Below are 13,550 nucleotides of genomic sequence, written 5' to 3' on the forward strand. Positions count from 1 at the left end.
TTTTTGCCTTTACAGATTTTCTCTGCTTTCAATTTTTTATCACATTTAAATATTACAAATTATGAACCTTTAATACTAACATAAAAATAACCTGAGTAAATAAGTAGACCTTTTAGAGATCTAAATAACTTTGTTTCTTTTTTCTTCAGTCTGACAGCCACTCTCGCCAGTGTTGGAGCAGCCAGTATTCCCAGTGCCGGCCTGGTGACAATGCTGTTGATCCTTACCGCTGTTGGCTTACCAACTCAGGATATCAGTTTGCTGGTTGCTGTCGACTGGTTATTGTGAGTCTAACAGACTAACAGACATATTCTGGTTATATTTTGTTCATTTAATAGATTTCTTATATTACATTGTCCACAAAAAAAAATAATAATAATAAATGTACGATGTCTTTAAAATCTTGGTTTGTTTCTCCTCAGGGATCGTTTCAGGACCTCAGTGAATGTGGTGGGTGACTCCTACGGTGCAGGGATTGTGTACCATCTGTCCAAAGCTGAGCTGGAGGAGCTGGATGCGCAAACGGCTAAATCAGACGACATCGAAATGATGACAAAGACCCAGTCCTACTACGACGACATGAAGAACCACCACGAGAACAATTCCAACCAGTGCGTCTTAACCGCAACTCCTTCTACAGCTGCTACTGCCAATGCTAACAATTCTGTCTTAGTAGATGAATGCAAGGTACTATTAACGCTTTCTGACATAGAGACTTCAATATAACCCTGTGCCGTTGCATGCTCATCCTGCAGCTTTGCTTCGTTCTGCATGCTTTGCGCCGACTCTTTGTAAGCAGAGATGCACTTGCATAAACTCTTTATTTCACATGTGCACCAAGTTTATTTACTCGTCTGGAACAGCCGCTTTTGTGTTTAATGATCATTCAACATTTAAAACACAGTTCAAAACATAGTTGATGTGCTTGCATAGACAATTATAGACAGATCAGCTATCCCCCTAAGATGACGTTATGGGACAAAGTATGAACTTCCTCAATATGACTCTGAGAAATTATTTAGCGGCGTCACATCTAACATAAGTTCAGAGTAGCTCAATAAACACAGCCGTAGTTTCAATTAAAACGTTTCTATAAATATTTTAGCTGCTATGTTCTGTTTATTCAACGTAATATCCAGCGGGTTTACTTCACTTTATCTTGTTTTGTGGCTGATCATACATTTTTTACTCATTTATCCTTTTAATTTAAAATGCAGTGATGGGAAGTGTTGCATAATTAGCAGTTCATGCATAACTAATGCACACCTCTCCATCCCACAAAGAGTGATTAAGTGCTCTAACACAGTCTCTTTGTCCCAGCTCTGAGAACTGTGCAGCGAAATCAAAAGTTAATGTAACGCCAATGTAGAACAGATCACAGGTTAAATCTCAGCTATAGATTTTTTTTATTTTTTGAAACTTTCATACTATTACTTGCACACTTGGGTGCAAAAAGTCAGATGATAAGATTTGTATTTCTGATAAAGGGTGTGGCCAAGCAACACTGTAAGCAAGTAAAAAAAAAATACAACCACCTGTTTTCAATGTCCAATTCATAAATACATTTTTTATATGTATACGTGACACAAAGGCATGCTACTTCCAGGGCTTACATTTTATTTTTTTTCATTTATTTGTTTTTTGTACATACCATGACTCACATTGCTAACCCTGCTCCACACTGCTGTAGAAGGCTTGCAAAAAAAGACAAAAAATAACAATGCACTTATTTATTTATTTATTTATTTATTTTATTTTTATTATTTATGTTTTTGTACATTGTTTAAATTGATGTGTATATTTTGCATGGAGCATTAAGATTTTATTTTGTTTCATCTTATATTTACTTTTTTTCAGTGCACGTTTTGTGGAGTTGTTATTAACCTATTTATACAAAATAATCACTTTTGTAGTTTATTCCCAAATCAAACGCTTCCATTGCCATAAGCATGAGCCTTGTTGGTTGTCCAGAGGTTCACATAATCTGCCACTTCTGCTTCTGTGAAAGAAAATGAAAACAGACCTGAATGCATTTTTATTTGCTAAAACATTAACAAAGTACAAGATACATGGAAAGTGATGGTTGTTTTGTACATGGGTAGCAAATAATTTATAAGTACAAGTTTTAAAATATGACATGCCTACTTCAGGGGAGGGTCAGGAAACTCAGAGGAAAACATGCAGTGATACTTATTGCAGTAGTAAAAAAATCAGTTTAAACATTTTAAAAAATCATATAAATATGTATATAAAATATTTTCCAATTGTTAAAAGCTAATATAATTTTGGATCTGGCTCCGTATAGTTTGGTTTGTAATCTCATGTAAAAATGTATTTTTTTTGGATAATTTACTTTTGAGGCAAAACAAGTTAGTAAACAATGAAATGAATTGTATTTTTATTTTATTTTATTTTATTTTATGTTTTTCTTGCATTTTCTTTTATTATTGTGTCTACCTTGAGTTCAGAAGTTTTAAAAGATTTATACTATAATGTTACGACAGATGGAAAAAGGTTCTGGATGCTTCTTAATGTTTGAAGTTAAGTTTGGGTAAAGGGTTGGAGTAGTTAATAACTCTTTAACTTTTGTTGATCTTCCATTTAAGATAAGTCCTGATCAGTAGCTTAGCTTAGCTAACAGCTACTCTGAGAGGGGATTTCTACCGTCTTAAGACAAAACCTGGGTAGGGTGCTGTGGAAATGCTGTTTTATGAACTTTTAAGTCATCTTCATTTTTGCTTTGGAGGTAAAATTTTCACAGAAGTTAAAAAATATATATTAACACAGAAAGTGAAGTTGGAAGACGTGCTACACCAATGATCTTCCTGAATGAAACATGTTCTGAGAATAGAATGTGTAAAGCTTTTCTAGAAGAGTGTCTGGTACAAAAGTAAAACAGGATAAAAGCAGCAAATAATATCACATGTTTAAGGAGTAATGTTTTACTAGTTTAATCTTTTATTTGGTACTTTACACTAGCAAAAAAGCATTTTTATGTTTTTTTTCTTCAGATGTTTCACACTTGAAGCTCACTGATGGTGGTCTAAGCCCACTTTCCTTTATTCACTGTAAAATTTATCAACCATTGTGTAAACAATGACTCTATTCAAATGTGAAAGCAGCCTAAATTTTATAAAACAGCATTCACACAACCCACCTCTGAATGTTTGAGATTGAAGTTGTTCTAAGCCTGTAGAAGTCCACATTGTTATTCGCATAGGTTAACGTTAACTTCAAGTGTTTATGATTGTGGATTTATCCTAAATGCAAACGAAGAGATCTATGTGCTGCAATAACATATTACCTGCGCTTCCTTTAAAAGCACCTGCAAATGTTCTAAATTCTCCTTTGACTGTGAAGTTACCTGTATTTTTTAACGTGTGCCATGGATGAGCTGCTTAGATCTCCCTGCTGACTGCTTGCAGGTAACCTCAGCCGCTAACGGTTCTGCTGCGGAGTGCACGCTTGTTGAGGAGGAACCATGGAAACATGAATAATGGCAGCGCAGAGATCCCCCTGCTCCTGGGCTCCACGAGCTTTCCTATCTGGTGATAAAACAAGAAGAGTGAATGAAAAGTCACATGAACAGAACTACTAATGTTTTTTTTTTGTTTGTATTTTTTATGTAGTTTTATTTTTTTTTATCCTTAGTCCCTTTAAGAAGTTTTTGTATTTTGTCTATCTGACTGCTATGTTATACTAATTCACATAACCGTGAACTGACAACAGAGTTATACCTCACCTGTTAGAGCGCAGTCACATCCTGTGTACCAGATACTTGCACGACATACTTCAAGGCTTGGGGAGGGAAGAAAGAGAGAATTATTACTAGATTTTTTTTTTTTTTTTTCCTCAGGAGTACAGTTCAGTTTATGTTTATAAGAAAAGCAACACAGTAGTGGTGCAACACACATGCACTGAGGGTATCTTCTACATTTTATAAAGATGGCTCCTTTTTCTGAGTGGGAGGATGAGTGGGAATCACACCAATAACTGATACAACTGATTTTATCTGTGCTGAACATGCTGTATTCACACCTTCACAAAAATCTCCATGGTACATCAATTTACAGTAATCATGTACTCTGATCAAAGGAAAATCCCTCTGAGCCTCTTCACATACAAGTATTTGTTTGTGGAAACAAATCCTGGTTTCCACAAACCAGGATTTGTTTCCCCTCCTCTTTTTTTTTGTCTTCTGTGAAGAAAATTGACATTCTTCTTTCACGTGTTGAGAGAGATTTTAAAACTAATTTATTTGTGTCAAGAAAGCATGACCAATTCAAGAATAGGGACCAAACAGGCATAACGTCAACCGGCTAACAGGAGCCTTTCCTCTGCCTCCTTACGTACTTGCAACACATTGTCACATTTGTCTACAATATGATGCAAGCAAAATCCCTAAAAAAAAAATGATAAAGCACTTTTCCCTTTTTTTCCGCAAAGTAACTTTATGATGCCAATGAAATTAAAATCTATTTTTATTTCTCGAAAAAAGGAATACAATATATATAAAAAATATAGCACCCTGAAGGAAATGTAGGGATTATATGGAGCACAATTATTGTCAAAATGCCAAGTTTAATTTGTAGTTAGTGTTATTTTTGGCCATTACAACTTTGCTGCATACGAAAATTGATTTACAGCAAACAGCAGACACTCAGGCTTTTTATGTTCCCCTTAACAGGAATTCTTGTAATGTCGAACTGTTTACTCTATCAGCTAAAGGAAATGGCTTCTTGTTAGCACCATTTTCCAATGCTTTGTCTGTAAAATAAAACAAGAAAAAAAAGTGTTTACCTTCCACATTTATACTGAAAGAAATGTGAATATATTGTGGAAAATGAGGATTTCAAGCACACACATTCACATGGTGTTTAAGCTACATTCCACTGGTGGAACCTGTTTAGTACCTGTAAGCACAATCATCCCTGACCACTTATGGAGCACAGTAGGCGAATCAACAGCAACGATTCACAATTACATCATATTTCCAAGAGGCTTCCTGTACTGCAATCAGTGTTCATGCCATCAGAGCTCAAGACTGTTTCTACCAACCCTATATGCTGCAGCTGTATTTTTGTGCCAATCAGAGGACATTTTAGGGGACTCAGAGAAGAAACGGGTTAAGCTAAGATTATTCAAACCATCAGGTCATATTAGGAAAATCTGCCTCTGATCAACTTATAAAGGTGGCAAAGGTTTAAACAAAGCAGGGAAAACTGGATATCAACCTTTGTTGAAGGGATAGTTCAGGATTTTTTTTTTTAAGTGGTCTTCTTCTAAATTGTTTTAAGTGGTTGATATCTTAACTCTTCTGACGCCTTCATTTAGTAGAAATCTGAACTGGGTGGTCCCAAAGGCTGAAGCTAACGAGTAGCTAGGAAGGTCCCAAGACCAAAGCGAACCTTCTAAAACAACCTCTGTTCTCAGAAATGTCGAAGCAGTTTATCAAACCCACTTTTATTAATGATTATTTACAGAGGAAATGGAGGTTGGAGGTGGTGCATCACCAGTGGAAACCCTTAGGGCAAAATTTATATTTTCTGCTGTGTTTTCACCTGCTCTCTACATGTAAACTGAGTTTTTGATGAGAATTTTTTTTTTTCTAAAAATGGTTTCAAAAGTGCAAAATTTTAAAAGCTCCATGTTTTAACTGAACTGAGTATCCTGAGAAAACTAAAAGCAATGACGTAAAGGCACACTCTGTGCATGTACACATCTGCTTTCTAGAAACCATGACAGTATTGGAGCTGTTTAATATCCCTGCCTTCCTTTGTTATGATTTTGTTTCCTTCAGACTTAAAAAATGAAGCTAATGAGGCGATAACCAATAAGAAGATTTGTCTTTTTTTTTTTTTTCATAGCAAACATGGCAGTTGTTTTAAAAGGAATAAAATGGCATTAGCGAACTAATGAATTGCTAGGGAGATGCTAAAATTGGAGTTGTTAAAAGTGTTAGTCTTGACCCCTCTCGAGCTAGCCGTTTTGTTTCAGCCTCCTTGGACCTGAATCCTGAACTTTCCCCTCATCCAGTGTGAGAGAGCAGTGAGAACTCGGTTATGTGGGAGTTGATTCAGTAGCTTTTTTTTTTCAGGTGGATCCTTCTCTCCTCTTTGGTTTCTTTTTAATTGTGCTGAAATGACAACCATGCCTTGAAGGTGTTCAAATCAAATGTCATTTACTGTAACAATAGAAAACCTAACTTAGCACTTTGTCCTTTAGTTCTCAAAGCACATTCTCAGCATACACCTTTTTAAGTTAATTTAACATAAGCGAGGCATGTTTTGAACAACACTGGTGTTCTACTTAACATTTTAAAGGACTGACGCATGCTTAGACTAAAAAAAATAATAAAATAAAACACACACATAGACACTCATTAAATCACCTGGGCTTTTATCCCTGAATCACACATTAAAAACACTTAAATCCTAAAGGTCAGTCAAGTTTGATCCATATTTCCTGAGCTACAGAGCACAGAATTGACACCTTTACAGGCTCTTACCTTTAGATCTTGTGATATTCAGGAAAAAAAAAATATATATATATATAAAAAGAAAACTTCTCCAGTGAAGTGACAATGTAAACCATAGTGTCACATAAGGGGACTACTATGACTACTATGCTCAATATTATGGTTGTAGACGCATGAATTAAAAAAAATTCTAATTATTTGGTTTTTTTGCACCACTATCTTAAAAGCATGATATTTTGAAGTGCCTCCATGCACTTTGTGTATATATTGTAGTTAACAGATTTCCTTTTATTGATTTGTTTTGTTTCTTTTGAAATGCCATGTAGAAATAAGGTTTCATTCCTGTGACTCGTTGAAATGTAATCAGCTAGAGGAAGGGGAAAAAAACAAAACAAAACAAAAAAAAAAACATTTGTTTTAATAGATTAGACGAAATGTATAGAGGACAACATGTAATAAATTGCCTGTATGATTTCATTTTCTAATTGCTGTTAACTAGCTTTTTAACATTTCCGTCACACATATGATATATAAATATCTTTTCTTTTGTATCTAATGTAAGCGTTTTGAATGTTTGCTCCATAAAGATATAAGCAGTGTGAATTTGTTTTCATTGTACATATATGGATATAATTGTTCTGTTCAGTGGCGATGCAGAGGTTAATTAAAATTGCAGTGATCCTGAATCAAACGCAGTCTGTGTGAAAAGAGAGGCGGTTAAGAAGAGAAATAAAGAAAGACAAGAGTAAAAGAAGGTTTCTTGTTCTATAAGGAGGCCAATCTCACTTATTTAGGGTAAAACTGATGTGAAGGTGTTTAAAGACAAAAAAAGGGGTCGGGTTTGCCCTTGGTGTAGGACACACAGAGAGAGATAAATCATAGCCAAGAAGTTAATCAGAAAGAATAAATACCTGTGCTACTTCTATGCCTACCACAGTACAGAGCAACAATCCTCAGGTGAATTATCTGAAACATTTTTAAAGGAAACATGCTGGCTTCTTAGTCTCAGGCATATTTGTTCAACTGATTCATTTAAACCTACAAGTCATGAATATCTAGACCCATTAGAGTCTATGCCTGCCTTCAGTTCACTACTTCTTCACACATTCCACGTTTGTTGCACAACCAATGCCAGTGAAGTTCGTAGGAATCCCACGTTTTTTTTTTTTTATTATTTTTTAATTTTTTTTTTTTATTGCCTTCAGTCTCAATAGCTTTTTTGAATTTTACACTAAACAGGTATGCTGAGAGATTTGACGCCTGCTCAGATAAATTTTACTAATTAGATGCAAAGTAACAGTGAAAAGCTGGAATGCTTTTAAACACTGTAAAGTGTGTCTTTTTGATGAACTCCATAAGTAGACATGATGGTCTGTTTCATCGCTGCCTTAAATGAGTTGGGGTCTGCCCTTATTGTAATGATGTTGTAATATCAATGTAATGGCAAGAGAGTATGTGTGTGAGAAATATACAATTGGGTTAAAAAAACTGAATGAAGCATTCTTTCCTCAGATTTTGGTTGACATGAAAACAAAAAAAGAAAATCTGTTTCTACATATCAACAAATGTTGTACCTTTGGTGTACATATACAAATATAACTAATAAATGTTCATAACTAAGTGCTGTTTTGAGATTTTTGAATTGTGGTGACTTTTACAGTTCTGATGGTACATGAACACTAATTTAATCTATCTGAATGGTGTTCAGTTAGCTGTTGTTAATACTTCATGTTGACTTACTGCTTATTAGATTTTAAAGATAAATGACCTAGCTTACACTTCATTGCATTTATTTTCTCGCCATTTTTCTGCCTAATTTGATGAGACTTCTTCAAATTAGGAGTCGAAAATAATATAGATTTCAGCCAAAAAGGGATCTCAGTGTGTGAATACACATCATTTAGGTATTTACTTTACTGAAGAGCTAAAACTAATCTTTAAAATCTCCACATGCTCCTGCAGTTATATACTATTTTTAAATTTCACGTGTGTTCTCATTCACTTTAGATTCAAGTTGTTTTGTACAGGACAATTTAAACACAGGACAACTTAAAGTGCTTTTCAGGAAACTAAAGTAAAACATGAAAAATAATTGTATTTTGAAAACAAGAAATACATTAAAAAGATGATAGGAGAAGTTAAACTGCATGTGGAAAAGAGCTATTTAAAGTAGAAATTTGAAAAAAGGAAATGATTAAAAAAATAATTTCCTCTTTACTGAGGGAACAGATGATGAGAGCTAGCGGCACCCCAGAACTGTTCTATATATCTATCCTCCTCTATCTATTAAGAAATATTTGATTACAAAACTACTGGTGGCAATATGCTTATGAATAAGTACTGATTTGTAACTTTCAGCTGTCATAATTTGTTCCTGTATTTGCTTTTTTCCATGAACTTGCCTTGTCTGTGCAAGAGCAAAAAACTGGAGAGAGATTTTAGAAACCTGGTGTAACAGCAGGAATGCTTCTCCTCACCAGTTTTAATGTGTAACATTAACAAATACAGCACCTATGCAAAAATGTAAATAACATTAAACTTATATTAGCAACAATTAAACGTGTTTTAAAAACAAACTAATTGGAATGAGTATCGTATCACTTATAATATGTTGCCTGAATCCACCTTGTCAAAGACGTAGGAGTAAAAACAAACCATTTAATGTATGATTTTGAAGGTAGAAAAGTATTTTTTTTAAAAAAATATTGATTGATTGAAAAATGTATACATTGACCACAAGAGGAGAAATGCTCTGTGTAGCTCTAAGTGCTAGTTTCCACCTGTAGTCTCTGACACAGTTAATGAGAATTAGTTCTTTAACTATCTTACCTGGTTAAATAAAGGTTAAATGAAATAAATAAGTTGCATAGTTTCAGTTCTTTTAATTGAACATCACTGAAAACAACTTTGAAAACAACAACTAGTTTTTCAGTCATGCTTTAGATGAAGACACAGTGCTCTGCATATACTGTATATTTAGTTTTGCAGTAGAGAGCTTCCTGGACAGATTGTGTGTCCATCAAAGCACCAATATAGAGAAAACAGTAACAACCATGTAATACCGCTGAACTCTTTATGCATACATTTGATCCACATGGAGAAACCTCAACCTAGAAAGCCAAGGAAAACGGAGTCGTAAACTACATAATAGTACTCTTTTAAATTGAGTGAAAACTAAGAAAAATGTTTTTCAAGATCCCACATGATTTAAAACATGTTTTTTTATGACAATGCAAGTGTTAAATTACTTTTATTACTCTATAATTAGTGCATGCAAAGTCGGCTATTATACACTACTGACAATCTTGCGGGTTGCTTTTGGAAGGATGCCATGGGTATCTTTCAAAGTGTCTCTCTTTGTCTCACTCCTTTTATCCTGTGCTAACGTTTTCCCGCATCCCGACTCTGGTGCCATGGAAACCTTACTTCCTGTTACGTGGGAGAAATGCAGCATGCGTTTCCTGCCATGCTGTTCATTTATTTCCCTTTTGTCCCGTGCTCACAGAGTGATCAGTCGGTGAACACCATGTTCCAGCGCATCTGTACACATTTTATTTATTTTGTGGTCACTTTACAGATCTTTTCAGCAAAACCGTTTTGTCAAACCTGCCTACTCTAGTGCAACACTTTTTCCTCTTCAAATCATAGGAACATGTAAAAAAAAAACCTTAAGTAACAAGTCAAAAGAATGTCATTCACAATGACTGCATATAATTTAGTCTCATTCTAAAAGCTACATTGGCCACACAGAGAATAAAGTCGATTAATACATAATGTGTGCGATATATTCAAGCTACAGCGAGTTCAATAGAAAAAAGATGATTACAAGATTGAAAGCTTTATAAAGAAACATAGAATATAAACATCAGCTTCTTTTATCACATCTGGTTCAGAGCAAACAGGTGTTTCTCTTGAATAAGCCTTTTGGATTGCTCTACGTCTGCAGTGGATTAACTTCTCTTTTTGGATGTCCAGTATTTACACCTCGTCTCATAAAAATTGAGCTTGAGTTTATCTCAAAATTGATAAACGTACTTGAAATACCACCCAGTTCTTTGTTTTGTCTCAAAATCAGTATCTGCCAAGCAGATTCCCAATAATAAACTTTTCATCCACATGGTATGATCAAAACATAATCTTATTTCTGTATTCATCATCGTCGGTTGTGCACTAAGCACTCACTTTGGAAAGCTATAAGTCATGCTGATTCAGGATGCTATCTATTCTGACCTTCACAAACCAAAACATTTACCTCTAAGGTACAGTTTCTGATTAAATACTACTAGAAACAGCAGCAGTCCTTCACACTAAATCGACAAAGCATTTTCCTATGAAAAAAACAAAAAGCAATGGCAGCTATTGCAACATTTGTAAAGTTTCATATTATGTACACAGTCAGGGAAAACAGAATCAAAAGGAAGATAGTTGCGACTGATCCATCCCCAGTTTTCTTAAAGCAACAATTACAGACAACAGGACATGTCTGAAATATGTGCAGAAAGGAAAAACATGAAAATAAAGAAGTAAGGGAAGTTTTTTTTCTCTCTCTCTCTCTCTCTCTGTCTCTTAAATAAAAGATCACAAAAAGAAAATTACCATTTATTTCTTTTTCCGGTTGAGATTACTAGCTAGAATTTTACAGTCATCAAATTTAACAAAAAGCTTTTCACCCACTCTTAGAACTCCCCATAATCAATAATTAAAAATAGCACACACAGTAATTAATGTGAACGGAAAATAAACATATTCTGATATTTTGTTCTAAATCTCTCATTCTTGCGCACTGATCTGAAATGCTTAGCCTCTTTAAAAAGCTTTCTGTGCAATACTTTGTACTTTAGTTGAACACGAAATGACACATTCAAATGCTCTTACTCAGTGCCCGTCCACTACAAGCCCATCCAATAGCCTCCAACTCTTTTATCCTCTCAAAAGTCTTCCCCCAACCTTCCCGGCTCTTTCCTGCCCAACTCTCAGGCCTGCTGGTCTTTATCTGGAGACTCCTCTAACGTGATGACAGTGAACTCCTCCGTGTTGCCGTTCTCCTGGATGGTCTCCTTGTTCATGAGGGTCACCATCTCCTGCTCTCTCTCCGGGTTGCGGGAGCTGCATGCTGCAGCTGCGACCCCGTTGCCGTCGCTGCTGTCTTTGGTTGTGATATTCAGCGTTTGCTTTCTGCCACACCACCTGCAAAAAACACATTGAGGGCGAATGTTGGGTTTTTGCAGTGGTTCAGTCAACAGCTGCAAATGCTAAAAGCTAAAAGTGTAACTCTGGATTGATGGTGTGGATGTCAAAAAACATGTCACTGTTGCAATCAGAAGCGCATATAACAGACCAGACTGGGAAGAATAGTTTGGACAATTCTTTTTCTTTTCTGTGATGATTAAACAAAATCTCATTTGAGATGGTTCCTTTAAAATATTAAAGAAACCATTAAGAATTTTCTCTAATGCACACCTGATCAGAATTGTATATAAAGGCTCAAATATATCCATTCACTGCCACTTTTTGAATGCATGTCTACTAGCAGCTTGCAGAGAAACTGTAGCCTTTTAGTTTCTGGGATAAATCTGGATGCATGTCTGAATACTCTTCCAATCAGAAATGATCGCTTACTTCAATCAGCTGATTGGAAATTATCGTTTTGACGAGCAAACTTTCTGCTGGAGAAAAGTTGTAATCAGACCAGACAAAGTTTGATGTATTTGGTCACAATAGCGAGAACCGGGTTAAAAATCAAGGTGAGTCTTTTGAATCTTTTAACAGCAAGTGTGAAGCACAGTGGCGGAAGCATCATGATGAGGATTTGTTTTGTTGCCAGTGGTGTTAGTACATTCAACAAGCTTTAACATCTGACTAGGTCTTATATCCAAAATCTTCAACTTCACCTCAAATCAGTAGTTAGATGGTTGAAAACTGAGCACATTTTGGCATTGTTTCTGGTCAAAAATGAAATGGTTTTGGAACAGGTGATACAGATTAGCATTAAGCTTGTGGACTAGCCCTGCACTCAATGCGAAAATTTGTCGGCTGTGTTGAAAAGCCAGGTTTTGATCAGAAGACCAACAGATAATGAACTATGCACTACTTGTGATGAGATAAGTGGTGAAATATCCAGACAGATTTATACCAGAGGCTCACAGATGGCTACAAGAAGTGTGTGCAAGCAAGGTACAACCTGCAAAGAGACTTTTCACTTAATACTACTGAGGCTGTATGTTTATATTTGAGCCATTATGTGCTATTTTTAACGACTTTAAACATACACATCCTGGTTTTCCCTATAGAAATTTCTAGGTGTATGTTGTATTTTCAGTTCAACAAAAGCACCAAATTACTATGCAATTCACTCCTGGTTACAAATACTTTTCTCTGAAACTGTGAAAGACAGCACCAGAAGTGTCATATCAATCAAGCCATTACCCTTTTTTCCTGGCAGCAGCTGCACACACAAGGAGAATTGCACCGACTGCTACAATAACACCGAGAACAACCAGCCAATCTAGAAAGGAGAAAGAATAGAATAAAATATGAATATCGTGACAGTGTTAAAATGATTCCAGAAAAAAAAAAAAAAAACAGAGCACTGCGATAATTTTGCTGTTGGCTGCCGTCATGAATAGTATCTCTGGGTTTTGAGATACATGTATAGTTACTCACCTGATGAGCTGCTGTCTTTTTTATTCTCACTATCATTTCCCAAATTAGACGATCTTCCTCCTCTACTATTCGGTGTGGCATCTGCACATCAATAAAATAATAATAAAAAATGTTAAAACAGAAAAACAAACAAACAAACAAAACAAAAAAAAAACATGCCTGTTAAACTGCCAACCAACAAAGCAGTTTTTTAGAGCTTCATTAGAAAAAAAAAGATGGTTTGGCCTTTTCACTTGTAGGACTGATCCGATTTGGCTCTACTTCATCTCCAAATATATTTCAGCTAACACAAGGGGGCGTCATTTGTTTGAAAAGTTACTTTAGTTACTCTTGTCCTCCCAAAACCTGTTGCATCAGACCTCACGGCATATATAGATACACACACACACACACACACACACACACACAC

The 13,550-nt window shown here is 35.4% G+C and overlaps 2 protein-coding genes across 4 annotated transcripts in view; one reads left to right on the forward strand and one right to left on the reverse strand.

Moving 5' to 3' along the window:
• Positions 1-7,078, forward strand: part of slc1a2b (solute carrier family 1 member 2b) — a 33,851-nt gene extending 26,773 nt beyond the window's left edge. For 2 of the 3 annotated variants that reach the window (XM_007545478.2, XM_007545477.2), the window contains exons 9-11: positions 150-284; positions 423-687; positions 3,426-7,078. In XM_007545478.2, the coding sequence (XP_007545540.1) occupies positions 150-284; positions 423-687; positions 3,426-3,497 (472 nt within the window). In that variant the 3' untranslated portion in view covers positions 3,498-7,078. The remainder of the gene's footprint in view (positions 1-149; positions 285-422; positions 688-3,425) is intronic. The other variant, XM_007545479.2, reaches the window with a different exon arrangement.
• Positions 6,085-13,550, reverse strand: part of cd44b (CD44 molecule (IN blood group) b) — an 18,053-nt gene continuing 10,587 nt past the window's right edge. Inside the window, exons 6-8 of the mRNA XM_007545480.2 lie at positions 13,142-13,222; positions 12,905-12,983; positions 6,085-11,665 (exon numbers count right to left, since the gene is read on the reverse strand). Of these exons, the coding sequence (XP_007545542.1) occupies positions 11,452-11,665; positions 12,905-12,983; positions 13,142-13,222 (374 nt within the window). The 3' untranslated portion in view covers positions 6,085-11,451. The remainder of the gene's footprint in view (positions 11,666-12,904; positions 12,984-13,141; positions 13,223-13,550) is intronic.

This window comes from Poecilia formosa, unplaced genomic scaffold (genome assembly GCF_000485575.1).
Source record: "Poecilia formosa unplaced genomic scaffold, Poecilia_formosa-5.1.2 Scaffold13, whole genome shotgun sequence".
Classification (NCBI taxonomy): Eukaryota; Metazoa; Chordata; class Actinopteri; order Cyprinodontiformes; family Poeciliidae; genus Poecilia; species Poecilia formosa.